Source organism: Anser anser (genome assembly GCF_964211835.1).
Source record: "Anser anser genome assembly, chromosome: 24".
NCBI lineage: Eukaryota > Metazoa > Chordata > Aves > Anseriformes > Anatidae > Anser > Anser anser.
The window spans coordinates 6692984-6720841 of record NC_139745.1 but is presented as its reverse complement, the minus strand read 5'-3'; the positions used below and the strand labels follow the sequence as shown (position 1 = coordinate 6720841).

General features: G+C 71.1%; 2 protein-coding genes across 8 annotated transcripts in view; both read left to right on the top strand.

Annotated features, from left to right (window-relative positions):
- Positions 1 to 2351, top strand: part of ADGRB2 (adhesion G protein-coupled receptor B2) — a 94681-nt gene extending 92330 nt beyond the window's left edge. Inside the window, 6 exon segments of the mRNA XM_083809811.1 lie at positions 5 to 409; positions 411 to 536; positions 846 to 881; positions 1257 to 1361; positions 1496 to 1549; positions 1661 to 2351. Of these exon segments, the coding sequence (XP_083665937.1) occupies positions 5 to 409; positions 411 to 536; positions 846 to 881; positions 1257 to 1361; positions 1496 to 1549; positions 1661 to 1849 (915 nt within the window). The 3' untranslated portion in view covers positions 1850 to 2351.
- A 3924-nt stretch (positions 2352 to 6275) lies between these two features.
- On the top strand, positions 6276 to 27781 carry COL16A1 (collagen type XVI alpha 1 chain). Of its 7 annotated transcripts, none has more exons than XM_083809988.1 (72): positions 6276 to 6643; positions 7437 to 7549; positions 9704 to 9766; positions 9883 to 10000; positions 11881 to 12004; positions 12090 to 12365; positions 12443 to 12523; positions 12785 to 12919; positions 13168 to 13221; positions 13664 to 13699; positions 13993 to 14028; positions 14398 to 14424; positions 14571 to 14633; positions 14742 to 14783; positions 14871 to 14915; positions 15098 to 15133; positions 15430 to 15492; positions 15593 to 15637; positions 15711 to 15806; positions 15915 to 15953; positions 16352 to 16396; positions 16642 to 16677; positions 16804 to 16920; positions 17011 to 17046; positions 17132 to 17167; positions 17286 to 17378; positions 17475 to 17519; positions 17627 to 17662; positions 17749 to 17802; positions 17880 to 17996; positions 18077 to 18112; positions 18226 to 18333; positions 18438 to 18560; positions 18637 to 18690; positions 18758 to 18799; positions 19140 to 19175; positions 19387 to 19440; positions 19671 to 19739; positions 19848 to 19901; positions 19989 to 20015; positions 20099 to 20164; positions 20244 to 20297; positions 20384 to 20437; positions 20541 to 20594; positions 20711 to 20755; positions 20848 to 20964; positions 21302 to 21337; positions 21468 to 21548; positions 21665 to 21709; positions 22056 to 22100; positions 23244 to 23297; positions 23418 to 23471; positions 23846 to 23899; positions 24036 to 24080; positions 24190 to 24243; positions 24395 to 24430; positions 24684 to 24746; positions 24832 to 24903; positions 25028 to 25081; positions 25169 to 25213; positions 25339 to 25383; positions 25520 to 25573; positions 25659 to 25712; positions 25827 to 25877; positions 26042 to 26131; positions 26223 to 26258; positions 26332 to 26376; positions 26484 to 26672; positions 26753 to 26819; positions 26908 to 27084; positions 27243 to 27320; positions 27403 to 27781. In XM_083809988.1, the coding sequence occupies exons 1-72, from the start codon at positions 6291 to 6293 to the stop codon at positions 27603 to 27605; spliced, it is 5280 nt and encodes a 1759-aa protein (XP_083666114.1). In that variant the 5' UTR covers positions 6276 to 6290; the 3' UTR covers positions 27606 to 27781. The 7 variants fall into 7 exon arrangements, with proteins under 7 accessions (XP_083666114.1, XP_083666115.1, XP_083666112.1 ...); XM_083809989.1 differs by having other exon boundaries at positions 17475 to 17523; positions 17631 to 17662; XM_083809986.1 differs by having other exon boundaries at positions 17472 to 17519.
- The last annotated feature ends 77 nt before the right edge of the window (positions 27782 to 27858 follow it).

Genomic DNA, 27858 nt, shown 5'->3' with positions numbered 1-27858 from the left:
GGAGGGCGGCCTGGGCTTCTCCAGCCTGCCGGGCAACATCCCCGCGCCCAGCATCCTGGTGCAGGTGCCCAAGATGCCCCCCAACGTGGTGGCGGAGCTGGGCGAGCCGCCGGCGCAGCCGGTGGGGCTGGAGGCGCAGGGCCCCGTGTACCTGTGCACCGAGAGCAGCCTGCGGCCCGTGGACTACGGCTGGCTGCGGGCCCCGGAGCCGCCGCGGGAGAGCGACTACATGGTGCTGCCGCACCGCAGCGCCAGCCTCAAGCCCTTCCAGCGGGACGACGGGCAGCTCGAGGAGGGGGCGCCCGGCGGGAAGGGGCGCCCGGCGGGCGAGGGGGACGCCTACCCCAGCTTCATCTCGGTGGAGCACGTCAACGTGAACCTGAGCCAGCCCTACGGGACGGTTGAAGCACCCCTACGGGCTCCAGTTCAAGCAGCACCCCACGGTGCGGCAGATCCTGGCCTCGGAGCTGTCGGAGCGCAGCCGCACCATGCCCCGCACCGTCCCCGGCTCTGCCATGAAAGTGGGGTCCTTGGAGGTGAGCGGGGGCCCTGGGGAGCACGGGGCTGGGGTGGGAGCCTGCTCGTGTGCTAGGGGCGTGCATGGGGTGGGGAACACCTGGGAGAGGGGTGGGTGAGCATGCACGAGTGTGTGTGCGTGCGCAGGGTTGCAGATTTGCCCTGTTCCTGTGCTTGCTGCCTGGCATCCTATAATCTGCTCGGGGCTGGCTCGGCGGAGCAGCCGGGCTCTGCCTGGGGCTGCTGGGCTCCCCCCGGCCCTGCAAAGACTTTTCCCTTTTCTTGTCTGCCTCCTCCCCGCTGCTCCGGCCCCGTGCACCCCCTGCCAGAGGAAGAGGTTGCGGTACTCCGACCTGGATTTCGAGGTGAGCCAAGCATGCGGGTGGCACCCGACACGGATGGGTGCCCACGGGCTGGCCCTGGCTCTGCCGCAGCCCTGCCTCAGCCTGAGCGAGGCTGGGGGAGCAGAAGCCAAGCTCTGAGGAGTTTTACACCAGGCCATAAAGAGCATCGGCTCTTGATTAAAACGCCAGCGCTGAGTGGGAGTATTTTAGCTGGCTTTATGGGAGGAGACGGAGCTTGGCAGCGGTGCCGCTCGGCTGGCAGCAGGGACTTTGTGTGTCCCCAAGTGGCCCTGGGATGGGGACAGGGACGGGGATGGGGTCAGGGATGGGGACAGGGACGGGGACAGGGTGTGTACGGGCACAAACCAACGTCCGGGCCCTGCTCTCGCCCTGCAGAAGGTGATGCACACGCGGAAGCGCCACTCTGAGCTCTACCACGAGCTCAACCAGAAGTTCCACACGCTGGACCGGTACCGGGCCCCCGCTGCCGGCAGCTCCAAGGTGAGGACCTGGGGGTTGCATCCTGCCCGGCCTCCCCCTGCATGGACCAGGGTGCTCGGGGCAGGACGGGGGAGCTGGGGCTGAGCCCGGCAGCAGGGAGGCCGCTGGGGCTGAGCGCCGCGTCTTGTCCGCAGCGAGAAAAGCGGTGGAGCGTCTCTTCGGGCGGCGGGGACAAGAGCACGGCCACGGTAAGTGCCGGAGCCTGGATGGGGCTGGATGGAGGCGGGGGGGCTGTGCCCCGCGGCTGGGGGGCTGGGGCCGTGCACTGTGTGATCTGCAGCCCCTGCCTTGCCCCGCAGGATGCGGCCAGCCCCGATGCGCAGCAGCCGCCGGCCGCGCCGCCCAAGCCGTGGAGCACGTTCAAGGCGATGACGCTGGGCGCCCTGCCCAGCGCCCACCGCGACCGGCTCGAGCTGCGCTGCGCCGACTGGGAGGGTCCCTGCGCCGGCCTGGATGCGGCCGACGGTGACTTCCAGACGGAGGTGTGAGGGGGGAGCCCCGGCGCCCTGCCCGCCGCCGCCGCCTTCGCCCGGGGCACCCCGCAGCAGGAGCAGCCCGGACGCCGCCTTTGCTCCGTCCTCCTCCGCACCCGGGGGGGTCCCTGCGGGGGGAACCGTGCGCGCCCGCTGCCCCCCGCCTGTCGCCGTTGTGGTTCCTCCTCCCCACTGCTCCCCCCCGGGACGTGGGTGCGGAGGGGACACGCGCACCCCCACGCACCCCCACCGATCACTTGCGCACCCGCTCGGCACCCGCCCGGCCGCCGAGGCCCTGGCATCTCCGTTCTTTTCTACCGGGACGTTTCTTCACGCAGTGCACCGTGTGCACGCGCGCGGCGGCCCCGGGCACCCCGCGCCGGGTGGCCCCGTGGCCGGGAGCCCTCGTCCCGTGGCCGCCCCCTCCCAGCCGTCCCCACCGTCCCCCCCTCCACGGGGCAGGTGCTGTCGTTGTTGGAAATAAAAGTTCACTCTCTGTGGTGCCGTGGGGCCGCGGCCGCCGCCTGCTGCTTCGTGTCCCAGCGCCGGGATGGGGACGGGGTGACGGCCACCCCCTGGGGACCTGGGTCCCCGGCACCGATCCTGCTGGCCGGAGCTGAACCTGCCCCCGTGCGCTGCTGTGCAGAGGAGCATCGTGTTGCAGGAGCTGAGCGGTAAATTACACGGTAATTAATCTGTGAGCAAATGAGTAACTTTGGAGGCAATTACCCTGCAATCTAAGAGGGAACGTGGGGCGCCTCGCGCTGCCCCAGCAGCTTCGGCTGCCGGCTGCTGCCCGCCACCGTGCCCCTGCCTCGGGGCTGGGGGGGCAGGGGGATGGGGGAGGAGGGGGGAGAGCAGGGGTGGGACCCGAGTCTGGGGTAGCCCCCAGGGAGAGGAGCTCGGGGACTAACGAGGTCTGGGTGGTGTTAACCCCCAGTGTGCACCAGGGGCTCAGCACCGAAGCCCCCTTGTGGTGCGCCCTAATACTCCAGGAGGGCTGTGCTGGTGGGAAGCACCCCCTGCGCATGGCTGGGGGGTCCCTGGCAGAAATCCGAACTTCCCTCGGGGCTCGTTTCAGCTGGGACACGCTTGGCAGCGGCTGGGGGTGAGCAGGAAGCACCCCATGGTGCTCCCCTTTTGGACAGGCGATGTTCTGCGGGGACCCAGGGTCTCCATACGAAGGACGCTGCCCGGTTTGGACTGGAGACCTCCAAGGTGCTGGTTTGCTCCTCACCTCCGTAGCGGTGCTGTGTGGGGCTCTCCAGCTCCCCCCCCAGCTCCCCCAGCCTCCCAGTGCCCCACCAGAAGCTTACTGGTTCCCGCTGGTGTGCGGCCAGCAGCGGAGTGGTGCCAGCCAGGGGGTGGCTGCAGGCACAGGCGATGCACACCCAAAGGCCCCCAGCCACCCCCCCCAAAGCAAGGGTCTCTCCTCGGCCCCTGGCTGCCCCATCCCGTGCTAATTGCACAGCCCAGCTCATCCCAGCACTGCCCAGTTTGGGTCTGGGTGCTGGGGCTGGAGGCTGCAGTGCTGGGAGTAGGGAAGCGGTGAGCCAGCGCTGGGCTGGGGCCAGCTCCAGTTGTGCAACATCTGGGGGCCACGGGCGGCACTGGGGGGGGGATTGGGGCTGGGGCTGGGGCTCGGTGCTGCAGCAGGGGCTCAGCTGCGGGGCTGGGGCTGGGGCTGAGCTCCCTGGGACGGTGCTGGGGGCTCCGGTCCCCCCCACCCAGCGCTCGCTGCTCTCTTGGCCAGGCTGCTCCTTTTGCTAAGAATAGCAGCCGCCCGTTCCTTGGGAGCCTTCTCTGCCTCCCCGTGCTCCGATCCAGCCCGTCCCGTGCTTCGGGGGACCCAGGGCCGGCCCCCGGTCCCTTCTTTCCCTCCCCAGCCCGCCGCAAGAAGCCGCGTCAGGGTTTCCTGGGGCATCTGGTGGCAATTAGCAGCTTCTATTACTCATGGAGACGCCATATGCGGTGAGGGAACGGAGCCCGCCCCAGCGGCGCAGGATCGTGGGGGGACGGGGAGGGGGCTGGGGGGGGGGTTCATGGTGCTGGCAGCCAGCTATGGGGTGCGGGGTGCACAAGGGGGGGGGTCACCAGCCCCAAATCCGGCGGTGGGCGGGCGGTTTGTGGCTCCAGGAGGTGCCCAGAGGCTGGGGGCAGCGGGCCCAAAGCTGGGTGCTTATGGGGGGGTTCGGGGGGGGGCAGAGCAGGTTGGAGAGCGCCGGAGCCATTTTCCATCTGCAGCTTCCATCTGAGCCGCTGCGCTCCACAGAGCCGCTCCCCGTGCCAAAAAACGTTCGGTTTCGGGGGGCGGAAACGATGGAGAAAACACTCAGACGGCAAGCGGGCGGCACGGAAAGTTCCTCGCCTGGCTTCCCGGTGCCTCCCCTTCCCGGCGGTTCCACCAAAACGGGGGAAAGCTGCTGCTTTTAGTGCTGCTGCTGCAGCCGCTCGCTGCCGGCCTGGAAAGAAGCCCCCCGGCCGCTTCCTTCCCGGCAAACATCGGAATTTAGGGTTTAGCGCCCAGACCGGTGCCCGAATCCCTGCCGCAGGAATTCCCTCCCGCGCCCGGCGTGCCCGCGCGGCATGGGAGGCGATGCGGGGCCGGAGGCGGGGAGCCCCGCGGGAGCGAGGCCGAGCCACAGGACGCCCCGATCGCAGGCAAATTGTCTCAAGCTTTTGAAAATTGCAGGGCTCTGCTCCGGATCGGGTTTCTTGGCCGCTGGCGCTGCTGTTTCTTGGAAATTCAGCTTGCCTCGGCATTTTCCATGGCGGGCCGGTGGGCAGGGGCCCGCGGTCTTTTCCCATCATTGCTCCCGTGCCTGTTCCCATCCCCCTGGGCATGGCCAGGATGGGGCCCCGTGCTGAGGAGCTTGGTTTTCTGCTCCAGGGGATGCCAGCACGGGCTGGAGGCAACTTCACCCCCTTTGCAGAGCTCGAGGCCATCGGCACTGGGGAGCCTTTGGCAGAGCTGGACAAGAAACCAGCCCTGAGCCTGTACCCAGAGCTGGGGGAGCAGGATCCGGCCCCCTTCCCCGTGCACAGGCACAGCCCAGGAGAGCACACAGGGCTGGGGTTTCTGCGCTGGGGCCAGTGGGGTCCCTGTGTGCCACCAGCCTGGGGACAACCTGCTGGAGGGGGAAACTGAGGCAGGGGAAGAGCAGGGTGAGGGATAGCTGCCAGCCCCAAAGCGACTCGCAGCTGAATATGAGGGTGCTGGGAGCTGCTGGCCGTGCCGGCACCACCGAGGGGTGAGAGGAAGGGGTGAGGCTGCCCCTCAAGCCCCTGCAGCGTCCGCCACAAGGTTCACAAATCCTGCACCTGCTCCTGCTCCTGCTCCTGCTCGCGCCTGGCGTTTGGCACCGCCGGGAGGCCTTGAATGGAGAAGAGCTCGGGGTGAATAATTGTCCACTAAAAAGGAATTATAAAAGTTTCGTTATGTTTCATAGCCACTTGCTTTAATTAGCCTTAATTACTACAGTAGGCGACTCGCGGAAGAATTGAGCGCTCTGTCACCGCATCTCAGGGGCTGTCGGCTGGATAAATGGCAGAGCCGAGGCGCGCTTCAAACGCAGCGCTCGCTTGGTTTGCCCCAGACAGCTTATTTACTGTGGGCTGAATAAATATCAGTTGTTAATTAGAGCACGTTTATTGAGATGCATGCGTCCCTAACACACATTTGTAAAGCTTCAGCGTAAATAGATTCATCATCATTTGGGAGGAGAGCGGCTGAGCAGGGGCACGTCGGTGCCGTGCCGCGCCGGGGGCGAGGGGACACGGAGGACAGCCACGGCTGCTCTGCAGCCCCCAAACCCCAACCCTTGTGGGTCAGCGGCTGCCTTGGCTGGGCCCTCTCCCTGCCCATTCCCTGCCCGTTTCATGCCCATTCCCTGCCTGGGGGGCTGCAGTGGAAAGCCATCAGATCTACCGCTGGAGACGAGAGGGAGCCCGGGCAGCCTCAGGGACGCGATCCCAGGGCTCAGCTGAGCTCCGACCCCAGGGTCCTCATCCTGGCTGGGCTGTCCCCAGCCCCCAGGCAGTGGGGACGCTCTGCCAGCACTGTGGGGTCCGGCTGCCCCCCTGCTGCTGTGTCCCCTGGGGCCTGGCATGAGCCCGGGATGTCCCACGAGTGGAGGAGCATCCCGGGAGGACACCCTTTGTCCCCCACCGCTGGCTGTTCTGGCCAGCACCTGCTGCCACCAGGGCCAGCACTGGCGTCCCCCTGTGCCCTGGTGTCCCCCAGTGCCCCCCTATGACCTGGTGTCCCCCAGTGCCCCAGTGTCCCCCCTATGACCTGGTGTCCCCCTGTACCCTGGTGTCCTCCCGTGCCCCGGTGTCCCCCTATGCCCCAGTGTCCCCCTGTGCCCTGGTGTCCCCAAAATGCCCCGGTGTCCCCGTGCGGACGCAGAGATGCTCCCCAGGGATGGGGGCCAGCGGCCGGGCCGAGCCCCCGGCGATGGGGAGGGGTGGCCGGGAGGGCGCTGCCGGTGCCGACCCCCCCCCCGGATTTGGGGGCGGCGGTTCCAGGCGCCCCGACGGGGGAAGGAAAAGGAGGAAGAGGAGGAGGAGGGCGGGGAGGCGAAGGCGGGCGGCGGCTCGGGTCCCCCCGCCCCGGGCAGGGGAAGCGGAGGGCGGGCAGCGGCTGGGGGGCGGCTCGGGCCCCCCCGGCAGGAGGCGGGGAAGGCGGCGAGGGCGGCTCGGCACGGCACGGCACGGCTCGGCACGGCACGGCTCGGCACGGCTCCCAGCGCCCCGGGCCGGAGGGAGCCGCGGAGCCGCCCCCGCCGCCGCCCGCCCCGAGCCCCGCAGGTGAGCCCCGGGGGGCTGCGGGCGGCCGGGGGGCGGGGGGGGGGGGGGCGCGTCCCGCTCCGCCGGGCACCGGGCGCGGAACTTCCCCGGAGGGAGCCCCGAGGGGTCGGGGGGCACGGGGGGAGCAAAGCGGGGGCGTAGAGCCGGGACATAAAGCCGGGGCGCAGGGGAATAAAGCCAGAGCACAAAGCTGGGGTGCGGGGGAATAAAGTCGGGGTGCAAGGGAATAAAGCCAGGGAATAAAGCCGGGGTGCAGGGGCACAAAGCCGGGGTGCAGGGGCACAAAGCCGGGGTGCCGGGGGTCCCGCACCGCCGAGCCCGGGGCCGAGGGTGCAGCGGGGAGCGGAGCCGAGCGTCTCCGGTCTGTCCCGGCGCCGGCTGCCTGCAGCCCTGCCTTGCCTCGTGGCAGGAAGCAGGCAGGAGGGAGGCCAGGTCGGGGTGACCTGCGGGGTTTTGGGGCACCCCAGGGGGCTGGGAGTGAAACGGGAGGGACCGGGACCTGCCCGGGGGTCCGGAGCAGGAGGCACCCGGGGCTCTGGGGTGCCTCAGCCCCTGCGTTTCCGCAGTTTCGGTGTAAATCTGGATGCCGGGGTTGACAGGTTGGGTTGCACCCCCGAATGCTGGGGCCTTGGGGTTTGTAAAGTCCCAAAAGGCTGCCTGAGCCGTGGCCGAGTGGTTCAGAGCCTCCTCCGCGCTGGCGGCTTTGCTGGCATCGTCCCAGCATGGGATGGCTTGGGGCTCAGCCAGTGCCCCCCGCATTCCTGTCTGACTGTGCCCCATCTCTCCCTTCCAGGCAGCCGTGTTGGCCCCGAGCCGCTGCCCCGAGCACCATGAGGGGGCTCTGGGCCATTGTGCTTGGGGGGCTCATCAGCGCCTGCCAGGGGAAGGAGCCGCCACAGGCAGAAGGTAAGGGGCACCGAGACAGAGGGTGTGGGGTCTGCACCCTCTGGGGTCTGCATGGGAACGATCCCATCCCTCCTTGCCTGTCCCTGGGGAGGTGAGGGAAGGGATGGGAGGGCAAGGAATCGGGGGGTAGATGTGGCCTGGGACCACCGTGACCATGCCGGGTCCCCACGTGCCGGCACCGCTCGCTGGGCAGGAGGGCAGGCTGCGTGCACCGCTCCCTGCGCGCACGCCGGCTGCGCAGGCTCTGGGGCTTCGCTCAGCATCCCGGGCGGGCGCGGGGCCAGGGAGAGCAGCGCCAGCCCCGCCGTGAGGAACCAGCCCGGGGACACCCCGTTCCCGCCCGCAGCACCGGGAACACCCCGCGGGCCGGGCCGAGCTGATGGAAGCAGCGGGCTTGGCCGCGCTCCGACCGTGGGGCGCTCGCTGCCAGCTGGCCGGGACGGCGGCTCCGGCCGGCAGCGCCTGCGGGAGCAGCGAGGGCTGCTCGGGGCAGTGGTGAGGATGCACGGAGCTGTTGGGGGCAGTTTGGCCTCCGGCTGCAAGGTGAGGAGAGGTTTGGCCACGGTGCACGGCAAGAGCGGAGGGCTCGGGGCTGTCCCCAGGCGGTGGGGATGGGTGGGTGACAGCGAAGCCGTCGAGGGTCCCGGCTGAGCCGTCCCCGGCTGTGCGTGGGTCGCAGCGTGGGGCGGCTCGGGGCGAGTTCGAGGCGGATGGCGGGGAGGAGCTGCTGGCAGCGAGGCCGCGGTTGCATCAGTCTTTGCGGGGGCGGAGCGGGGCCTTGTCCCGGCAGGGCCCGGGCCGTGCGGGTGGCTGCGGTCCCTTCGGCACAGCCGGGATGCCCGGGGTGGTCGAGCCTCATCGGCCCGGCCAGAGCGCCTGGGACCGGCCCTTCCCGGTGGTTTCCATGCCAGAGCTGTGAGCTCACGGCTGAGGCCCCACTCCACCGAGCAGGAGGGGGCCGCATGTCAGAGCAGGGAGCAGTGCATGCCTCTCCTGCACAGCCCCCCGTGGCACAGCCATGCCGGCGTGGGCGGCCCCGTGCCACTCTGCCGAGGTCCTGGTGCAGCGTGGGGGTGCCCAGCTGGGTCTGTGCAAGGGACCTGTGCTGGGAAATGAGGCCCCCCCGGTGAGGGGAGGCAGCGCCAGGGCTGGGACAGCTTCAAAGCAGACAGCACGCGGGCTGAGGCGTGTTTCGCCGGCTGTCCCCTGCCCCAAACGCGATGATCTCAGCACGAGGGAGCTCTGCCTCCGGCACCAAACGTGCTGCGGGGCCGGCCTCAGCAGCACGAGCGAGTGCTCAGCCTGGGGGAGAGGCGCCGTGGGGGCGCCGGGTCCCGGGTGGAGGCGGAGGTGAGCGGGGCAGCCGGGGCCAGCCCGGCAGCGCGGGGCCGGAGCTGCCCTCGGAGCGGGGGCGGTGAACGGCCAAGGGCTGCTCCGGGGCCGGTGCGCGCACCGAGACGCAACGAATTCCTCTTTCAATACCCCCTTGTTTCCTCCCCTGTCTCACGCCTCCCAACATCTGGTAGCATCCAGCGGAGGTGGATTCATGCTGCTGGAGCAGCAATAGATCAGTGCTGAGCAGCGCTGGCTTCCCCGTGGTCGGGGCTGACACAACATTTCCTGCCGTCCCCGTTCCCTGTGGGCCACGCTCAGCGCTGCTCGGCACCTCACCATCACCTCTCTGTCCCCTGGCCTGTCCCCACGTGCCACCAGCTCCGAGGACACCAGCAGGACGGGATGGGATGGGATGGGACGGCCATGGGCAGCTCTGGGCACCGTCTGCCCGCCGTGGGTGGCCGTGGTGCCTGGCTGATGTCCTGATGCCGATCCCAGGCGCGGGGCTGTTTTGAGGCGAAACGCGCCGCGACTGGGAAAAGCATTTCACCTGGGGAGCTCGCTGTGGGAAGCGGCCGGGGCCAGGTCTGAGCTCAGGGTTCATCTGGTTAAAACATACAGCTCCGCTCCTGGCGGGTGGTTTGCGAGGCGCTGGAGCTGCCGTGGGAGCGGCGTCTGCTGGATCCGCGCTGCCCTGCGCCTGCCAGCGGCACCGGCGCGCCGGGGGCCGGCGTGAGAACCTCACCGCGGACCCGGCCCGGAGCACAGCCTCCCTGTGTCCCTAGGGACACTGTGGTGACCCGGCGGTTTGCCTTGCAGGGGAGCTGTGCCCGCAGCTCTGGGACGAGGACCTGGTCGGGGACAAGTATGAGAACATAACGGGTAAGGAAACGGGGCCCGACTGCGGGATGGGCTCTGCGCCCTGCCTGGGCAGGGTCAGCCTCGACACCTGTGCCATGGCCACCTCTCACCGCCTCCTCCCCGGTCCCTGCCCGCAGGTTTTAACCTGATCAAGCGGTTCGACCTGCTGAAGATCTCCTCCATCAAGAAAGTGCGCGGCCTGCGGGGCCCGGCGGTGCTGCGGCTGGGCGCGGTGCCGCTGGTGCAGCCCACGCGGTGAGTGCGGGCGGCTTGCGGGGTCCCCCCACGTCCTGCGGTGCTCCCACCCCCTGCCCCCCAGCTCACCCCGGCCACCCCACGTGTGGGACCTGGCTGCTGCAGCCCTGTGCTGCGTTGGTGAGGGTGGGCAGCAAATGCAGCGGGGCTGCGGCACCCAGGGGACCGCAGAGGTGCTGGGGACGAGGCGCTGGGCTGCCCGAGCCACCTTTCTCCTCGAAAGTAAATCACGGGCTGAAGCAGCTCGGTGAGCTGCGGCCAACCCTTACGCAACAGCCACGCTGTGGATGCTCTGTGTTTGCTCTCCTGAACTTGGCAGGAGCTGGCCGGGGTCTAGACGAGCTCACAAGGCTGCGCAGCGCCGAGCAGGGGCTGCCGGCTGTGCTGGGGCCGTGGCTGGCTGCTGGGGGAGCCCAGCCCGCGGCTCCGCTGTCTCCATCGCATCCTGTCCACCCGTGCCCCAGGCTCTGCTCCCCCCGTGCCAACCCGCGGGGCTGGCAGCATCCCTGCCAGCGTGGCGGGTGGGAGAGCGTCCACGTCCCGGGGAGCAGCGCAGGAAGCTGCTCCTGCAGGAAGCGGCTGCGGTTTGCACGCCTGATTTGCACGCCCGCCTCCCCCGGCCCGCCTGGCCCCGCGCTGCCCCGGGGCTGGCATGCGGCCGTGCTGGTAGGGGGGACCCGGGGGGGGCTCGGTGTGAGGGGGCACCACAGGGAGAAGGAGACCCAGCCCTGGCTCCTGACCTGGGCAGCCAAGTCCTTAGATGGCTTTTAGATGGCCGATGCTCCGGGCTGGTGTTGCTCTTGGCCGGGTGCTTGTGGCAGCCCAGAGCCAGTTCTTGGGAGTGCTCAGCGTGGGGAAAGCCCCCGCAGCCAGGGTGCGAGCCCTGTGCAGGCACCCATGGGTGCCCCTCTGCCCTGGTCCCACTCCTCCATGCCCAGCAAGGACAGCCCCGTGCCCCGCAGAGGGAACAGCCCACCCCACGCAGCCACCTTGGTCCCTCTCCAGAGCAGTGGCTTGGAAAATCGCTGGTGGAGCAGAGGCTGGGAGCAGAGCGGAGCCCGGAGCAAATATTTCCAGCGGCGGAGCGAGCTGCGGGCACAGGCCTGGCTGGGGGGGGGGGGGCAGGCAGTGCCGCTACCCTGCCAGCGTGCGGGGCCGGGGTGCCTGCGGGAGCTGGGCGCTGCCTCGTGCCCCTCGCCTCCACCGAGCATCCATCCTGCACAGCCCTCGGGCTCGGTGGCTTGCTCCTGGCTGCATGGGGCCAAAATCAGCCGCTGCAGCAATAAATACTGCTGGGTGCTGCAGCCCCCGGGGGGGGGGGGGGGGGGAATAGCCAGGCATTTTGGGGATACCTGGGGAGCACAGCGGAGAGGATGCGCCATGGGGCAGGGCTGGGGGCAGAGGCCCCTGGGGCAGGCTGGGCTGCATGGGCCTGATGCTGCTCCGTCCCCTCTGCCGCAGGGTGCTGGGCTGCACCCTGGGGAGGACGGGGCGAGCTCCTGTGCCTCGCCGGGTGGGGGGAGCATCCCTGCCGTTTGTCTCGTGTTCAGCTCCTGTTGCACAAGCGCTGGCGCCTCTCGCAGCCAGAGCCCACGTGCATCCCGCCGGAGACACAAACAGCTCCCGGGCCAGCCCGCACCGCCCCGGGGCTGTGCTCCCCGGCCTGGGGCTGGGGCTGGAGCCGTCCCCACGGCACAGGCAGGGTCAGGGGGCCTCGCTCCGTGATGCCACCCGTGGGAGCAGTCCCACGGGGCTGCTGGGGTTGTGGTGCTGGCGGTGCCCTGGGGGCTCGGGTTGACGCTGCCCCCGGGCTCGGTGCAAACATCAGAGCTCGGTGTGGGTCTGGCCACCCCCGTGCCCCCTGACGCCTGTCCCCGCAGGCAGGTGTTCCCCCGCGGGCTGCCCCCCGAGTTCACCCTCGTCCTCACCCTGCTGCTGAAGAAGAACAGCACCGGGGAGCACTGGTACCTCTTCCAGGTCACCGACCGCCAGGGCTACCCCCAGGTACGACCCTGGGGACGCGGGGTGCGGTGGCAAGGGGACCTCCAAGCGTCACCATCCCCGAGCACGGTGTCCCCTCTCTGCCCAGCTCTCCCTGTCCGTGCACGGCCCCGAGAAGAGCCTGGAGTTTCAGGCCAGGGCTCCGGGGACCACGTTTGTCAGCACCGTCTTTGCGGGGAAGGCCGTCTCGTCGCTGTTCGATGGGCGCTGGCACAAGGTGGTGGTGGCCGTGCAGAGCCGCGCCGTCTCCCTGCACCTCGACTGCGGCTCCATCTCCTCCAAGCCCCTGGCGCCGCGGCGGGCGCTGGCCGCAGAGGGCAACGCCTTCCTGGGCTTGGATGCCGCACGCGGGACCCCGATCCGGGTGAGTCCCCGTGGGGCTGCGGGCGCGGGGTCCGGTGCAGAGTCTGGTCCTCATCCTGCTGCCCCTTCCCGCTGCAGTTCGACCTCCAGCAAGCTCACATCTACTGCGACGCCGAGCTGGCCCGGCAGGAGGGGTGCTGCGAGATCTCAGCCAGCGGGGTGAGTGCCCTGCGCCCTGCATCGCCCGGGGGCAGCAGCTCTCCCAGCCCTTGGCATCGCCCCCAGAGGGGAAACTGAGGCACAGCGAGGTCAGCTGTCCCCTCAGGGTCACTTGCTGGGGATGTGGGGGGAGCAGAGCAGGGAAACTCGATGCCCTGCACCCCCAGGCACGGTGCAGGATGCTTCCTCTTGAAGGGTGCTGGGTGCCCAAGCAGGACTGGGGCTCAGGCCCCCCCTGAGCCCTTCCTTCTCTCCCGGCAGTGCCAGCCCGAAGCTCCCAAGACGCGGCGGCAGGCGGAGCTGATGCAGAGCAGCAACCTGATCGAGCTGTCGCCGCAGCAGCCCCAGGGCCGGGTGTACACGCGCTGCTTCTGCCTGGAGGAGCCGCTGGGCTCGGTGAGGCTGTGGGGCGGCGCGGCACGAAGCCACGCTGAGTTCCTCCCCTGGAAAAGCCCGGCCTCACTTTTTCCACTGCTGCGACGCTGCCGGGAGCGAGGGGGGGAGGCTGCTGGCTGCCTGCGTGGAGCTCAGCCCGCACCCTGAGGGACGTGGGGCGGGGAGGTGGCACCCATGGGTGCCCTGAGTGGGGTAACCTAGGGGTGCGCTTGGAGATGTCACCCTGGGGTGCTCTGCTCTCTCCGCAGGAGCCAGCGAGGGCCTCGGAAAGGAGCGGCCTGAAGGGAGATCACGGGGAGAAGGTGAGGGGAGGTGGGCGAGGGGGTCCCAGCCCCGCTGCCCCGCTCCCAGCTCGGCCCCTGCTCCTCTTCCTCCTGCCTCCGCTGCCCTCGGGCGCTTTCTGTGGCTGCCAGCGCCACAGCGATGCCGTCAGGAAGCGGCTCGTCTGCTCCCCCGAGCAGGAATTCAGGCCCCACTTGCTCTCTGCCGCTGCTGGAGCGATCCCAACTGCAGCTCAGGGCCTCTTTGTTCCCTCCGAGCGGCTGCAGAGCTGGGAAACGTCTCCAGCACACCCCGTGCCCTGCGCCCGCGCCGCCCTGTGCTGCCCCTGCTCCTGCGGTGGGCTCCCACCGGGCATCCCCAGGGGGCAGACGGGTCCCATGGCACAGGCTGGGGGTCGGAGGGGGCAGCTGGAGCCTGCCTGGCTCTTCTTCTCACCCTCTGCTCTGTGTTCCTTCCCCACAGGGCTACAAGGGCCCGCCGGGGACACGCAGCGAGGAGGTGAGGCTGGATGGAGGCAGGAGGGGAGCCCTGGGGTGCCCCCAGCCCTGCCGGGAGCGCACTGGAGCAGCCGCGTTGGCTCGGCAGAGCTGCGGTCAAGCCACAAAGCCGCAGGGAGAGCCCGTGCCAGGCCAGGCCCTCTCCTCGCCTCCCCGGGGAGGCTGGAAAACCCTTTCCTTGGGTTTCCCTTTGCCCTGGGTGAAGTGGGGGAGCCCCGCGGGTTGGGGGTGCGCGGGCAGCGGCTGTGGGCTCGTGCGGGGAGCGGGTGCAAGCACCGTGTCCGTCTCTTTCAGTGCCCCCCCTGCTCGCCGCGGACAGCTCCGGCCAACGTGAGTGCCCTGGGCAGCACCGGGAGCGGGGGCACCAGCCCCTGCCCGCCCCGGGGCCGGATGGGGTGCTGGGTCCGTGCTCGGGTGCTGGCCCGGGGGTGGCACCCGTGGGTCTCCCATCGCCGCTGCGCTTCCCAGCCCCAGCAGCATCTGGCTGCGGGGAAGCTCTGATCCCTTCCAGATGTGGCCCCATTCCTGCGGCGACCTCTGGCTGGAGGCAGGGGGGTGCAGAGGGGACAGGATGCTCAAGGGCCCGCCTGTCGGGGGTGGCACTTGGGGACAGGGCGATGGGAGGAAGGGGGCTGCGGGGAGGTCGGTGCGCCCACCAGGTGCTGGGCGCTGTGTGCCACCCCCGTGCTCTCTCCCTAGGTCACACTCGGTCCCCCAGGACCCAAGGTAGGTTTGTGTCCCCCCCAGCCCCAGGACCCCCAGCCGGCTGCAGCCGGGACATGGCTGTGGGGACCCTCAGCTGTGCCCGGTGCCGGGGGCACACCTGGGCAAGGGGACAGCGGTGTCACCTCGCCGCCCTCGTTCTCTTGCAGGGAGGGAAAGGCGAGCGCGGCCTGCCCGGATCCTACGGCAGCAAGGGGGAGAAGGGTGACCGTGTGAGTGTCCCCAGCAGGGCCCCCCCTGCCCAGGGGTGCTCTGGGCCATGGGGACCCCACTGCTCCTGAGCCACGTCCCCCCCCGAGCCATCTCCTTTCCTCCCGCAGGGTGCTGACTGCGTGCGCATAGACCCTGGTGGCCCCGTGCAGGTGAGACCCTCACCCTCGACATCCCCCCCAGCTCCGGCACCCCCCCAGCTCCAGCACCCCCTCACCACCTTTCCCTTCTCTCCTCAGTGCGCTGAGGGGCCGCAGGGCGAGAAGGGGCAGCGGGGCGAGGTGGTAAGTGATGGGGCTGGGGCTCCCTGCTCGCTGCGGCCAAGTTTACTCTGCAGGCTGTAAAAATATTTGTGCACGCATCCTGTGCGGGGGCGCCGGGGCTGGGCACCTTGCAGAGATCTCTGCAAGGTGCCCGGCACCCTGGGGTCCCGCTGATGCTGCCCCCTCTCTGTCCCGCCACGCAGGGGCTGCCAGGGGCGGCGGGTGCCGACGGGCAGAAGGTGAGGACAGCGTTGGGGACGTGGCAGTGGGGACGTCTGGGCATGAGCTGGGTCCTCGCGGTGCCGCCCCATGCAGCGTCGGGTTTGGGGACCTGCAGAGCCCAGCGGGGTCCCCAAGGGCTTTGCTGGGGGAGGGGGTTTGGGGACGTGGGGCGGTGGTACTGGGGACATGGGATAGCGGTGTGGGGACACACAGAAGTGACGTTAAATAAGTGGGGACAGGGACCCCAGGGGCTCGGAGGGGACGAGCCTCTGCACAGGGGAGGTGGCGCTGGTGACTCCCGTCTGTCCCCCAGGGCCAGAAGGGTGAGAAGGGCGACGGGGGACTCCAGGGCAAGCCGGGCCGCCCGGGCCGTGATGTGAGTAGTGCCAGGCGGGTACTCAGCTGTGGGGCAGCAGGATCCAGCACCATCCTGCTCTGTGCCACGCACGGCGCTCACCCCACTCCCTTCCCACCAGGGCCGGCCCGGAGAGATCTGCGTGGTGGGCCCCAAGGGCCAGAAGGTAGGTGGGGGGCCGGGGGGGCCCGGAGCACCCAGGAGCAGCACCGGCACAGACACGGCTCCTTGCCTTTCAGGGCGACCCCGGCCTCGTGGGACCCGAGGGGCTGGCTGGCGAGCCGGGGCCGCCGGGCAAGCCGGGCTCGCCGGGGATCGGCTTTCCAGGGAAGCCGGTAAGGGGCCGTGCCTTGGGGCATCGCCGCGGGAGGGGGGCGGTGAGATGCCCCATGGGGCTGAAGAGGGGTCACAGCAGAGCTGATGCCATCCCCTGTCCTTTTCAGGGCGACCCCGGCGGCCCCCCAGGTCCAAAGGGAGAAAAGGTGAGCAGGGAGGGCGTATGGAAGGGGTTCTGGCTGCCGCCACTGCCCCCTCCTGCTCGAGGGGCTCCTCACCCGGACCCTCCCCACCCGAGTTGTGGTGCCGTGGCCAGGCGAGACCCCCCCCGGGGAGCTGGGGGCTCAGCATGGGGAGCAGGAAGCCCTCACCTGGGGATGGGTGGCTGGGCGGGCGGGGGATGCTGAGAGCCCTCGGTGGGGGCTCGGCCAGCGCTGGGGTCCCCCAGAGGAGCTGGTGCTGGGGGGCACGGAGGAGGCGCTGGCTCCGCTCCCCGATTTATGGAGCCGGAGAGGAGCAGATGGGGAGGGGGCTGGGGTGCTGGGGGGCCTTGGGGCCGTGGCTTCCACCTCGCCAGGCTCAGGCTCCCTGTTTCTGGCTGCAGGGCAGTTCGGGAGCTCCTGGACCCGGCGGACCGCCTGGGACGCCCGTGAGTACCGAGCGCCGCGTTCGGAGCCAAAGCCGGGGTCAGAGACGGGTTTCTTGGCTCGGGGCCGGGGCTGCCTGGCCGGAGCGGTGCTGGGATCCCAGCCCGGCGGGGAAGGGCTTTGGGCAGCCCCGCCGGAGGCTGGGACCGACCCCGCTGGACCCGGGGGCTCGGGGGTAGCGGGTGCAGGATGGGCAGAGCTGCAGCGAGCCCACCCCCCAGCCCCAGCCCCTGCCTTCCTCCCGCAGGGGCCACCCGGCGGCCTGGGGCCAAAAGGAGACAAGGTGGGTGCAGGGTGGCCCGGAGGGGGGGGTTGTGCCCACCCCCTGGGCTGGGGGCTGCTCAGAGCACCCTGGGGACCCCCCCGAGGTCCCACCCTGGAGCTGTGCCTCACCATCCCCGCTCGGCAGGGCGAGCCATGCGAGCCGTGCCCCACCGTCCCCGCGGGGATGCTCAGCACCACCGGGCTCCCCGGCCAGCCGGGACCCAGGGGGGAGCCTGGGCCACCTGGGAAGGACGGGGTCTCGGTGAGTCTGGAGCTGGGGGCTTTTGGGAGGGCAGGGGGGGTGCCTGTTCTCTGCATCCCTAAAGCTTCCTCCTCGTTTCCCTGCCTGCAGGACAGGCCCGGCCCCGCAGGACCCAAAGGAGACAGGGTAGGTGACGCAGGGCTGAGCTCGCTGGGGCAGGGTGATGCTGAGCAGCATCCAGCCCAGCCCAGCTCCTCTGCTTCCTCCCCAGGGAGACCCTGGCATCCAAGGCATGAAAGGGGAGAAGGTGAGTGTCCGTCCCGCTGTCCCTCTGTCCTGCTGTCCCACCCGGTGTGGGGACAGCCCCCTGAGCTCAGCGGGTGACCGTGAGCCCCCTGACGGTGCCGTCTCTGCGCCCCTCATAGGGGGACTCCTGCCTGTCCTGCGACGCCCGCGTCCTCGCCGCGCTGCTGCGGGAGCCCCCCAAGGGCCACGAGGGCGAGCCGGCGCCGCTGCTGGTGAGTGCACGGGGCTGAGCCCCCCCAGAGCCCCACTGGGCCCCTGTTCCCATGCCCGCGGGCTGCACGGGTGCTGGAGCTGTGACCATTCAGCAGGGTGAAGCCATCCTCCCCGGGCTGGCTGGCATCAAGGGCGAGAAGGTGGGTGACCCCCCGTGGGACGTGGGCGATCCCCCGTGGGACGTGTGTGCCCCCCCAGGGGCTGAGGGCAGCCCCCGGGGCCAGATCCTGACCCTGCTTTCTTTCAGGGAGCCGGCGGCCAGGAGGGTCCCGCGGGCAGACCGGTGAGTGGGGGGCAGCGCGGAGGTTGGGGGGCTCACGGTGGGTGCTGGGAGCCCAAGGGGTGCTGGGCTCATCTCTGCCCTTGCAGGGGCTCCCGGGGGATAAAGGTGACCCAGGCGTGCGGGGACTGAAAGGAGAGAAGGTGAGCGCTGCGACGGGTCCCCGCGCTGTCCCTGGGTGTCCCCAGCCAGGCTCTGACCGGGCTGTCCCCCCTCCCAGGGCGAGCCCTGCGGGCAGTGCCCCCCGGCTCCGCAGGCGCTGGAAGGGGCAGCGACGGTGCTGGCTGTGCCCGGAGCACCGGGGCAGCGGGGCAGGGACGGGCCCCCCGGCAGAGCGGTGAGTGCCCCCCCGTGCCCATGGGGTGCCCGTTTGGGGTGCCCCGGGGACGTCGTGGCCTGATCGCTTCGTTTCCCCAGGGCAAGCCTGGTGACGCCGGCCAGAAAGGGCAGAAGGTGAGAGGGAGGGGACGGAGCGGGGGTCCCGGTGGCAAACTGGGGATGCGGAGGGGGCTGTGGGGCAGGGAGGATGCTGACACCCCCCTGCCCTGTGCCCTCTCTTTGCTTAGGGGGCCGCGGGCAGCCCTGGGGACCCGGGGGCACCGGGCATGGACGGCCTCCCGGGGCTGGCGGGTGAGCCGGGCATCAGGGGGCCGGCCGGCCCCAAAGGCGAGAAGGTGAGGACCCCACAGAGGTGGGGAGGACCCCGTCACCCTCTCCTCCACCCCCCCCCCAACCTCTCACCGTCCCCACGTCCCCTGCTCTGCTCCTTTCTTCACAGGGAGACTCCTGCGAGCCGTGCCCCGCGCTGCAGGGGCAGCTCTCGGACGTGGTGGGCATCCCGGGAAAACCCGGGGCCAAAGGGGACCCCGGCGCCCCGGGCACCGGCCAGCCTGGCAGACCCGTGAGTGCCCCCGTCCCATGGATCCACAGGCACCCCCCCAGCCCCGTGCCCCCGCGGTGACCGAGCTGTGTTGCAGGGCAAGCCGGGGCTGCCAGGGATCCGAGGTCCCGCCGGGCCCAAGGGGCTGCAGGTGAGTGGGGCGCTGGGGGTGGGCGCTGGGGGCGCGCGGTGCCGCTCACTGCCCCTGCTCTCTGCAGGGCGAGCCGGGACCACAGGGGATCGGCCAGCCGGGACCGCAGGTGGGTGTGTGGTGCCGTGCCGTGCCATGTGGTGCTGTGCCGTGTGGTGCCATGCCGTGCCATGCGGTGCTGTGCCATGCCATGTGGTGCCGTGCCATGCCATGCGGTGCTGTGCCATGCCGTGCCATGCCATGTGGTGCCGTGCCATGCCATGCCATGCGGTGCTGTGCCGTGCCATGCCGTGCCATGCCATGTGGTGCTGTGCCGTGCCATGTGGTGCTGTGCCGTGCCGTGCCGTGCCATATGGTGCTGTGCCATGCCATGCGGTGCTGTGCCGTGCCGTGCCGTGCCGTGCCATGCCATGAGGCTCTGCCCGCTCTCACTCTCTCTTTTTCCCCAGGGAGAGCCCGGCAGCACCGGACCACCCGGGACCCCCGTAAGTGTCCCTCTGTGCTCCCCGCTCTGTGGGCCGCAGCAGCCCCCAGCCCCCCGATTCCTGCCTCTCCCCCTTGCGACCCTCCCGGGCAGACGGTGACAGCGTGGTTCTGGCCACGCCATGGCTGCAGAGTGGCCCTGGGGACAGGGCTGTCACCGCTGCTCGCTGGGCGGACTGGCCGGGGAGACTTAATGCCACCTCCCGCCCCCAGGGACCCCCCGGAGCCCAGGGCCCTCCAGGAATGGCAGCAGAGAAAGGAGCCAAGGTAAGGGAGCGCCCCGCCGAGCCCTCCCCTCGCAGGGGGGGGGCCTGTCCCACCCCCTCAGCAAGCCTTTCCCGGGGCCACATCCATCCCGGGCACACCGTGGTGCTGGGGCACAACACGGTGCCACGTCCCCCCACCCTGCCTCATGTCCCCGGGCTCTGCCAGAGCACGGTGGTGGTGCCCCCCAGCCCCCCTTTGCCCCCCCGGCTCCTGCTCTCCTTTCCCCGCAGGGATCTCCGGGTCCCAAAGGTGCCGTGGGCCCCCCCGGGCCACCAGGACCCAGCGTCACCGGGCCACCGGTAGGTCCTGCCCCAGGGGGGGGGACACTGCCATCCTCCCCCAGCCCCTTGATGCTGGCTGGGGGCTGAGCCCAGGGCCGAGCTTCCTCACGCTCCTCTTCCTCGCAGGGCCCCGAGGGGCAGCGGGGGCTCCCTGGGGTGCCCGGCTCCAGCGGGCTGCCGGTAGGTACAGGACTGGGGGGGGGACGGGGGCACGGAGGGGGCTGGGGACCCCTTGCTAACCTCCGTCTGTGCCTTTCCTCCTCGCAGGGAGAGAAGGGCGCCCAGGGCGAGAAGGTGAGCGGGTGCTGGGGTGGAAACTGGGCTGCCCCCCCCCCCGTGCCCCCCTGTCCTTTTCCCTCACCTCCTTTTTCCTGCAGGGGGACCCCGGGGAATGCGCCTGCCCCCCCAGCCCACGCCAGGACCCCAGCCACGCCGGGATGCCGGTGAGTGCCCGCGGGTGCCAGCCCCATCCCCGTGGCTTTGTGCCCCCCCCCCCCCCCAGCATCCTCCCTTTCTCCCCAGGGAGCCCCCGGGCTCTGGACCGGGATGTCCTGGCAGCCGCAGCCAGGTCCCCAGGTGGGTGCTGTCCCCACGCGCGCCGCAGCCGCCGGCCTCGGCACCACCTCACCGCCCGTCTCCGCTTCTCTTTTGGGGTGCTGCAGGGTCCCCCCGGAGCCCCCGGCCCCCCCGGCCCTCCCGGTGCCCCCGGCCGCCAGGTGAGCGATGGGACGTGGAGGAGCAGCAGCGTGCGGGCGGGGCCGGATCCTGCCCCGCTCTTAGCGAAGGGGTCGGGTGCCCAAGCTCTCTCCTTGGCTCTAGGGGGTCCCAGGACACAACGGCTTGCCGGGGCTGCCCGGGCCGGCTGGAGACCTGGTAGGTGGGGGCTGTGCCCCGTGCCCCCCCCCCCCCCACTCTGCACCCTCTGGGGAGCGGGGGGCATCCCCCTGTCCCCTCCCGTCCCCTCCCGTCCCCTCCCGCATCCCTTGCAGGGGCCGTTGGCTGTCATGGCCGAGAGGAACATCGAGGTGCTGAAGGTGAGTGCCCGGGGGTCTCTGGGTGATGCCCACCCCCCACTTGGGGGTCCCCGAGCCCCCCGGGGTGCCGCTGACCCCCCTCCTCCTCCCAGAACCTCTGCGGGGACTGCGCCCAGCTGCAGGCGGCCTTGGAAGCGCCCGGCGGTTTCAAGGGGGAGAAGGGGGACCGGGGCATGCCGGGCGCCCCCGGCAGCGAGGGCTGTGCTCGCGTGAGTATTCGCCCGCCTCCGGGCACCTGAAAGCCCCCTGGAAGTGGTGGTCCCCGGGGGCAAAAAGCAAGGACGCTCCCGAGGGCATCGGCTTCTGCAGCGGTGGCGCACAGCAGCAGGCGAGCGCAGGGCTGGGCACGCTCGGGGCACACCATGGGCACGCCATGGGCACGCTCAGGGCACGCTTGTGCCTCCATCCCACCCAGGATGGAGTGTCCCAGGGGGATAAGGGGGGGGACAGCCTCGTCCTGAGCACCCGCAGGGTGCGGCGCTGCGCCCCTGGGGCTCTTCTTCGCGCAGAGCGGCCCCCCCCGGGTGACTTTGGGTTTTCTTCCAGTGCTTTGCCCAGTTCCCGAGAGCTGAGGAGGCTCGGGTGAGTGACGCGTGCCGCTGGGGGCACGGCACCGAATCCCTTTGGGGTGCTTGGCGGGGCTTGGCGGGGCCGTGCCGTGGGCGGCGGGGCACATCCAGCCCTGGTGCTAACGCCGTGCCGCTCCCCGCAGGGCGACAGCCCCGATTCGGACTGCGCGGGCGACCCCGGGCTCCCCGGTGCCCCGGGCATCCCCGGCGAGAGAGGCGAGCAGGTGGGTGTCCCCCCGTGCTGCCCCCCCCCAGGTCCTTGCCGGAGGCTGTGGGTGCCCCTCGGAGCTGGGCCGTGCCCCCTCCGTGGCCACATCTGACGGCTCCTGTCCCTCCCCAGGGCCCACCGGGACTGCGGGGACCCCCAGGGCCACCGGGGCCCATCGTAAGTACCCCTGTTCGGGTCGGGGGGGTGCTGGGCTGTGCCAGCACCGTGTCACAGCACCGGGGGGGGCTCGGAGCCTCTGCTGTGAATCACCGAGGGGGGCCCAGCGCCCCGCCATGAGGCCGCGGTGATGGGCAGAGGGCCACGGCAGGCGGAGGAGCGTCGCAGCCGCCCCCCCATGGGGCCGGAGGTGGAGGCGAGGGCGCTGCCAGCCCAACACGGAGCAGGATCCCCGCTCGGCTGGGGCCGAGGTGGCCCCCAGCGGGTGCTCTGCGGCACCCCAAGGGCTTGGCCCTGGTCCTGGGGGGGCGCTTCGAGGCTGTGACGTCCCTGTTTCTCCCCTCAGGGCCCCCCAGGCTTCCCTGGAACGCAGGGCGTACCCGGACTGCCCGTAAGGACCAGCACGGCTCCGCTCTGTGCCGTCTGTCGCTGCCGCTTGGTTTGGCTCTGCCCCGTCCCCCCCCCAGCCCCGCGGCACCGGGCAGCGACCCCGGGAGCAGCCTCCCCCAGCTCTGCCCGCCCCCCCTTCCTTTCACCACATCTCCATCCCTGCTTTCCATCTCCATCGGGGGGCTCCCGGTGGGCTCAGGCTCAGGAAGGGACACCCTGAGCTCGGCGACTTGGCCACCCGCACCAGGTCCCTCACCGGCACGGCACCCGGTGGTGCCAGGGTGGCCGCGGCACCGGGCTGGGTGTGCTGGGTGTCCCGGTGCACCCACGGCACGGCACAGCTCCCACGGGCGGGCTGGGTGCCCCCCCAGGCACCCATCTGCTGCCCCCTGCCCTCCCGGGGGCACAGGGGCTCCCCCTCACCCCGCCGGTGCCTGACTCCCCCAGGAGCAGCCTCCATCCACCACCATCTCCATCTGCATCTCCATCTCCATCCTCATCCTCATCCTTCCTCCCCGTGGCGGTGGGGCCAGCGGCTGTCCCGTGTCGGTGGCTCCGGGCGGATCCTGTCCTGCTGCGTCCTGCTCCTGTCCCCTCGCCCTCTAATGTCACCGTAACAGCTCCGTCCGTGGGGGTCTCTTGGGGGTCTCCGGGGGTCTCTGTGGTCGTCGCTCTGCGGTGTCAGCCTGTCCTGTCCAGCCTCCACCACCTCCGCACCACGTAACCCCCACTAACCCCCCCAGCGGTCTGTGCCACCGAGCCTGGGGGCTCCTGGCTGTCACCCGTGTCACCTGTGTCACCCGTGTCACCCGTGTCTTGTGTGCCCCGGGAGGACGGGGGGCAGCGGGTGCCCCCGCCATGGTCTGAAGGTGCCCTGGGCAGCGGCGGGTGCTGGCAGGGGGGCACCCGTGTGCAGCCCCCCCAGCTGGGCTCTCTTCAGCCCCCGGGGCTGCCCGGGGGTCCCGACACAGGGTGGGGGACACAGGCTGCAGGTGGGTGCCCCAGGTGTGTGCGGCGGTGCCAGGGCAGGACTGGGGGCAGGTTGCAGCCCCCGGGGGGCTCTCAGCCCACGCTCCCTGTGGGTACAGCACCGGGCAGGGGCCATGGGAGCCCCCCCCCCAGCTCCTCTCCTCTCCCCTCCAAGGGTCTCCAGGGGGAACGCGGCCCAGCCGGGCTGGCCGGAGCCAAAGGGGAGCCGGTGAGTACGAGCACCCTGGGGTGGTGCTGAGGGGGGTGGGGGGCACAGGGTACACCCTGCGGGCTCTGGGTGCCCACCTGGGGGGGTCACAGGTGGCTCAGCACCATCTTCCCCGCACAGGGACCTCCAGGGCAGCCCGGCTACCCCGGTGCCACGGGCCCCCCTGGCCTTCCTGTGAGTACTGCAGGGAGCCTGGCAGCGCCTGCCAGCCCCCTGCCACCTCCTGTGTCCCCGTGTCCCCCCCTCACGCTGCCAGGGTCGGGGACACCACGGCCCTGCAGGGCTTGTCCGTGCCCCATCCATCCCCTGTGCCCCATTTCTGCCCCAGCCTTCCCCCATCCTTCCCTGCACCCCATTCATGCCCCATCTGTACCCCCTGTCCCATTTGTACCCCACATCCCAGCCTCACCCCACGTCCCAGCTGCACCCCACATCATGCCCGTGCCCCATGTCCTCCCTTCTGTCCCCCCGTGTCCCTCCATGCCCCATGTCCTATCCATACCCCATCTCCTGCCCTATGCGGGGCCTCCATCTCCTTCACTCCCCAGGGCATCAAAGGTGAGCGAGGCTACGTGGGCCCCCCCGGGGAGAAGGGGGAACCGGTGAGTGGGGGCCGGGCTGTGCCCGTTGGCACAGGGCAGAGGGGCCGGGGCTCCTCCGGGTGCCCCCCTCGCTGTGGGCACGGGGCTGGGGTCCCTGCAGCCACCCCCGTCTGAGCCTTCCCCTCTTTTTTTCCAGGGCCCCCCCGGCTTGGACGGCCTCCCCGGTGCCGTGGGGCCAGCGGTAGGTGCGGGGATGCGGGGAGGGAGCGGGGGCCACACCGCTGGCTCTGGGGACCCCCAGTTTTGGCCCTGGGGACCCCCAGGGGCTCACGTCCCCATCTGTCCTGCAGGGACCGAGGGGTGAGCGGGGGCTCCCGGGCAGCTCTGGTGAGAAGGGCGACCAGGTGAGCGTCCCCGAGGGACCCCGTCCCTGCAGCTCCGTCCCTACAACCCCGTCCCTACATCCCCGACCCCCGGCCTCGTCTCTGGCTCCCCCCGGGGTGCCCGGGACCCCCGGCCGTGGGCAGGACCCGCTCAGCTCCTCTCTCTCCGCAGGGTTTCCAGGGCCAGCCCGGCTTCCCGGGGCCGCCTGTAAGTCCATCCTATGGGGCTGGGGGGAGCACAGGGCTCCGGCACCATGGGGTGACCCCGGGAGATGATGCTGGGGACGTTTGTGTCCCCAGGGGGTCGGGGGGAGAGGTGGGGAGGGGGACGGGGGCTGTGCTGTGGGATGGGGTGCGGAGAGCAGCCCTGAGTTAACCCCGATGAAAGGGGTTTGGGGACGGGGGGGGAGCACGAGGGTGGGATCCCGTCCACCCACCGTGACCACAGATCCTCTCCTCAGGGCCCCCCCGGCTTCCCGGGGAAGGTCGGCCCGGCCGGGCCCCCGGGACCTGCGGCCGAGAAGGTGAGTGCATGGGGACGGGGACAGCGGTGGCACCGCTGGCCGGGGTCAGCTCGGGCCCCCCCCGACCCTCCTGTGGCTCCCGCAGGGCAGCGAGGGCATGCGTGGGCCCACGGGCATGCCAGGACCCCCCGGCCCCCCCGGCCCCCCGGGCATCCAGGTAAGGGTTCCCCGTTCCCACCCTGGGGGCATCGCAGCGCTCCTGTCCCCGTGCTGGTCCCCGGGGACCCCCCCGAGCTGCTCGGGGCCGCGTCCCCCTCCGAGCCCCCTCCTTGTCCCCGCAGGGCCCCGCTGGTTTGGAGGGACTGGACGGCAAGGACGGCAAGCCGGGGCTGCGGGTGAGGTGCTGGGCTCTGACGGGTCCTGGGGGTGAGCAGCCACCCCCTGCACCCCCCCGGACACCCCCAGTGTCTTTTTCTCCCTAGGGTGACCCCGGTCCCCCCGGGCCACCAGGGATGATGGGTCCCCCGGTGAGTGCTGCCTTTCCCTGTCCCCCTCCCGGTGCCCGGTGGGTGTCCCGTGAGCCGTGCCGGACCCCCCGCTGACTCTGCACACCCTGGGCCCCGACCCCAATCCCGCTCTCCTCTCCCCCCAGGGCTTCAAGGGCAAGCCGGGGCACCCGGGGCTCCCAGGACCCAAGGTGGGTGATGGCACAGGGGGACCCCCGTGTCCCCGGAGCAGCGGTTACCCCGCCGTGGGGACAGCCCCGGGGACCTCGGTCCTGAGTGAGGGTGTCCCGGTGCTGCGCTGCCCACGGCGTCCCTTTGTCCTTCCAGGGTGACTGTGGCAAACCCGGCCCCCCGGGGAGCACGGGACGGCCCGGGGCCGAGGTGAGCAACCTGGGGGGGCGTGTGGGAGCCCTGCATTGGATGGGTTCCGCGCCCCCCACCCCATTCATCCCGCTGCCTTCCGCAGGGCGACCCCGGCCCCATGGGACCCCAAGGCCGGCAGGGACCCCCAGGGCTCATCGTAAGTGGCTCCGATCCCCCCGGGTGCGCTGGGACGGTGCAGGGAGCGCTGTGGGGCCACGTCCCCGGGGCGGGGGGCATCGCCCCCAGCTGAAAACCCTCTCTCTGCCCCCAGGGACCCCCTGGCAGCCCGGGGCAGCCGGGCCCCGCTGGCCTCGCTGGAGTGGTGAGTACCCATGGAGCTGCCCCTTAGTGCCCCCACAGACACCCAGGGGGCTGAGGGGCACAGGACGAGGACGAGGATGGGACCGGGGGACGGGTGGCTGTCCCCACCCCGGTGGTGGCCGTCCCCATCCCGTGCTACCCCCTACACCCAGCTCCATCCCGCAGGGGCTGAAGGGCGAGCGTGGCTCGGCGGGGGACCGAGGTCTGCCGGGGATGCCAGGACAGCCGGGACCACCGGGACACCCCGGCCCACCAGTGAGCGCAGCGAGGGGGTGCCTGGCACGGGGGGGGCGACGGGAGGAACCGTGCCGAGCCCATCTCACACCTCCCCGCTTCCATTCCACAGGGGGAGCCGGGGCCAGATGGACCCAGCGGTAAAGAGGTAGGAGTGGGGCCACACGTCCCAGGGGACCCCCGGGACAGCCCAGCCACCCCGCTCCTATCTGTCCCCCCAGGGCCCCCCAGGAAAGCCCGGCACCGCGGGACCCGCCGGCCAGAAGGTGAGGGCAGAGCCTGGCTGTGCCGCTGCCGCCACCCTGGGGCCCCCAAACCCCTCCGTGGGGCTGGGGGTGCCCCCGGTGAGCACCCCCTGTCCCCGTCCCCACAGGGCGAAGCTGGATCCCCCGGCGAGCGAGGGTACCCCGGGGAGAAGGGCAGAGCCGGCACCCCCGGGGGGCCGGGGAAGAGCGGCTCCATGGGCCCCGTGGGGCTGCGGGGCCCCGCGGGTGAGAGGGGCCCCCCCGGCTCTCCGGGACCTGCGGGCAGCCCCGGGCTGCCGGGCCCCCCGGGGATGATGGTAAGTGGGGGGGCAGGAGCCCCGACCCCGTGGGGCAGAGCCGGGGCTCGGTGGCCACAGCCTCTCCCGTGTCCCCCCAGGGGGACGTGGTGAATTACGACGAGATCAAGAGGTTCATCCAGCAGGAGATGAGCAAGATGTTTGACGGTAACGGGGTGGTGGGGGGGGAGAGGGATGGTGGCCCCCCAGGCCCCCCCCTCTGCCCCGGTCCCCGCTGAGCTGTGTGTCCCCGCAGAGCGCATGGCGTACTACACCTCTCGGATGCACTTCCCGGTGGAGATGGTGGCGGCCCCAGGCAGACCGGGTCCCCCGGGCAAGGACGGGCTGCCCGGCCGGCCGGGACCCCCCGGCTCCCCGGGGATGCCGGGGCAGATCGGCAGAGAGGGGCGGCAGGGAGTGCCGGGAATGAGGGGTAGGTGCTGCCCACGGTGTCCCCAGTGTCCCTGAGCACCGGGGTGTCCCTGAGCACTGGGGTGTCCCCAGGCACTGGGGTGTCCCCAGGTACCGGGGTGTCCCCAAGCACTGGGGTGTCTCCGTGCCGGGGTCTCACCCTCTGCACCTCTCCCCTAGGGGAGCCAGGCGCCAAAGGAGAGAAAGGGGAGAAAGGTGTGGGGATGATGGGGGACAGTGGCCCGCCGGGACCCCCAGGTGAGCCCCCTGCCTCCTCCCACCCGGCTGCTGGCACCGCCTGCCCCGCGCCGCCTTCCTCCACCGCTCTTTCCCCTTGCAGGTCCCCAGGGACCACCAGGCTACGGGAAGATGGGCCCGCCGGGCCCCGTGGGCCAGCAGGGCATCCCCGGTATCCCCGGCCCGCCGGGCGCCACGGGGCCACCGGGCAAAACCGGGCACTGCAGCCCGGCCGAGTGCCTGGGCGCCCTGCCCGTGGAGCAGCCGCTCTTCCAGCCCAAGAACGCCAAGGGCCCCTTCGGCTGAGCCGGCCCCGGGCGCTGCCCGCTGCTGGTTTTATTCTTGCCCCCGTTTTCCAGGGGGCTGCGCCGGTCCCGGAGGGCGCGGGGGGCATGGGGGGCGAGTGCCGCCCAGCTCCGCTGGGGGTGGCTGTGGGGCAGGTGGATCCTGCCTGGATGAAATACAGCCGTGTGCTGCCCCGCGCCTGGCTCCTCTCGTGGTGTGTCGGCTGTGTCCCCGTCCCTGTCCCCATCCCTGTCCCCATCCCTGTCCTCGTCCT

Bases quoted from the DNA above. Each gene is read 5' to 3' on its own strand.
- COL16A1 (XM_083809986.1), top strand. From the start codon at position 6,291: ATGGGGAGGGGTGGCCGGGAGGGCGCTGCCGGTGCCGACCCCCCCCCC. The intron at 14,634-14,741 runs GTGAGTGTCCCC...TTCCTCCCGCAG, and splicing joins AGGGGGAGAAGGGTGACCGT to GGTGCTGACTGCGTGCGCAT. The intron at 20,595-20,710 runs GTAGGTGGGGGC...CATCCCTTGCAG, and splicing joins CCGGGCCGGCTGGAGACCTG to GGGCCGTTGGCTGTCATGGC.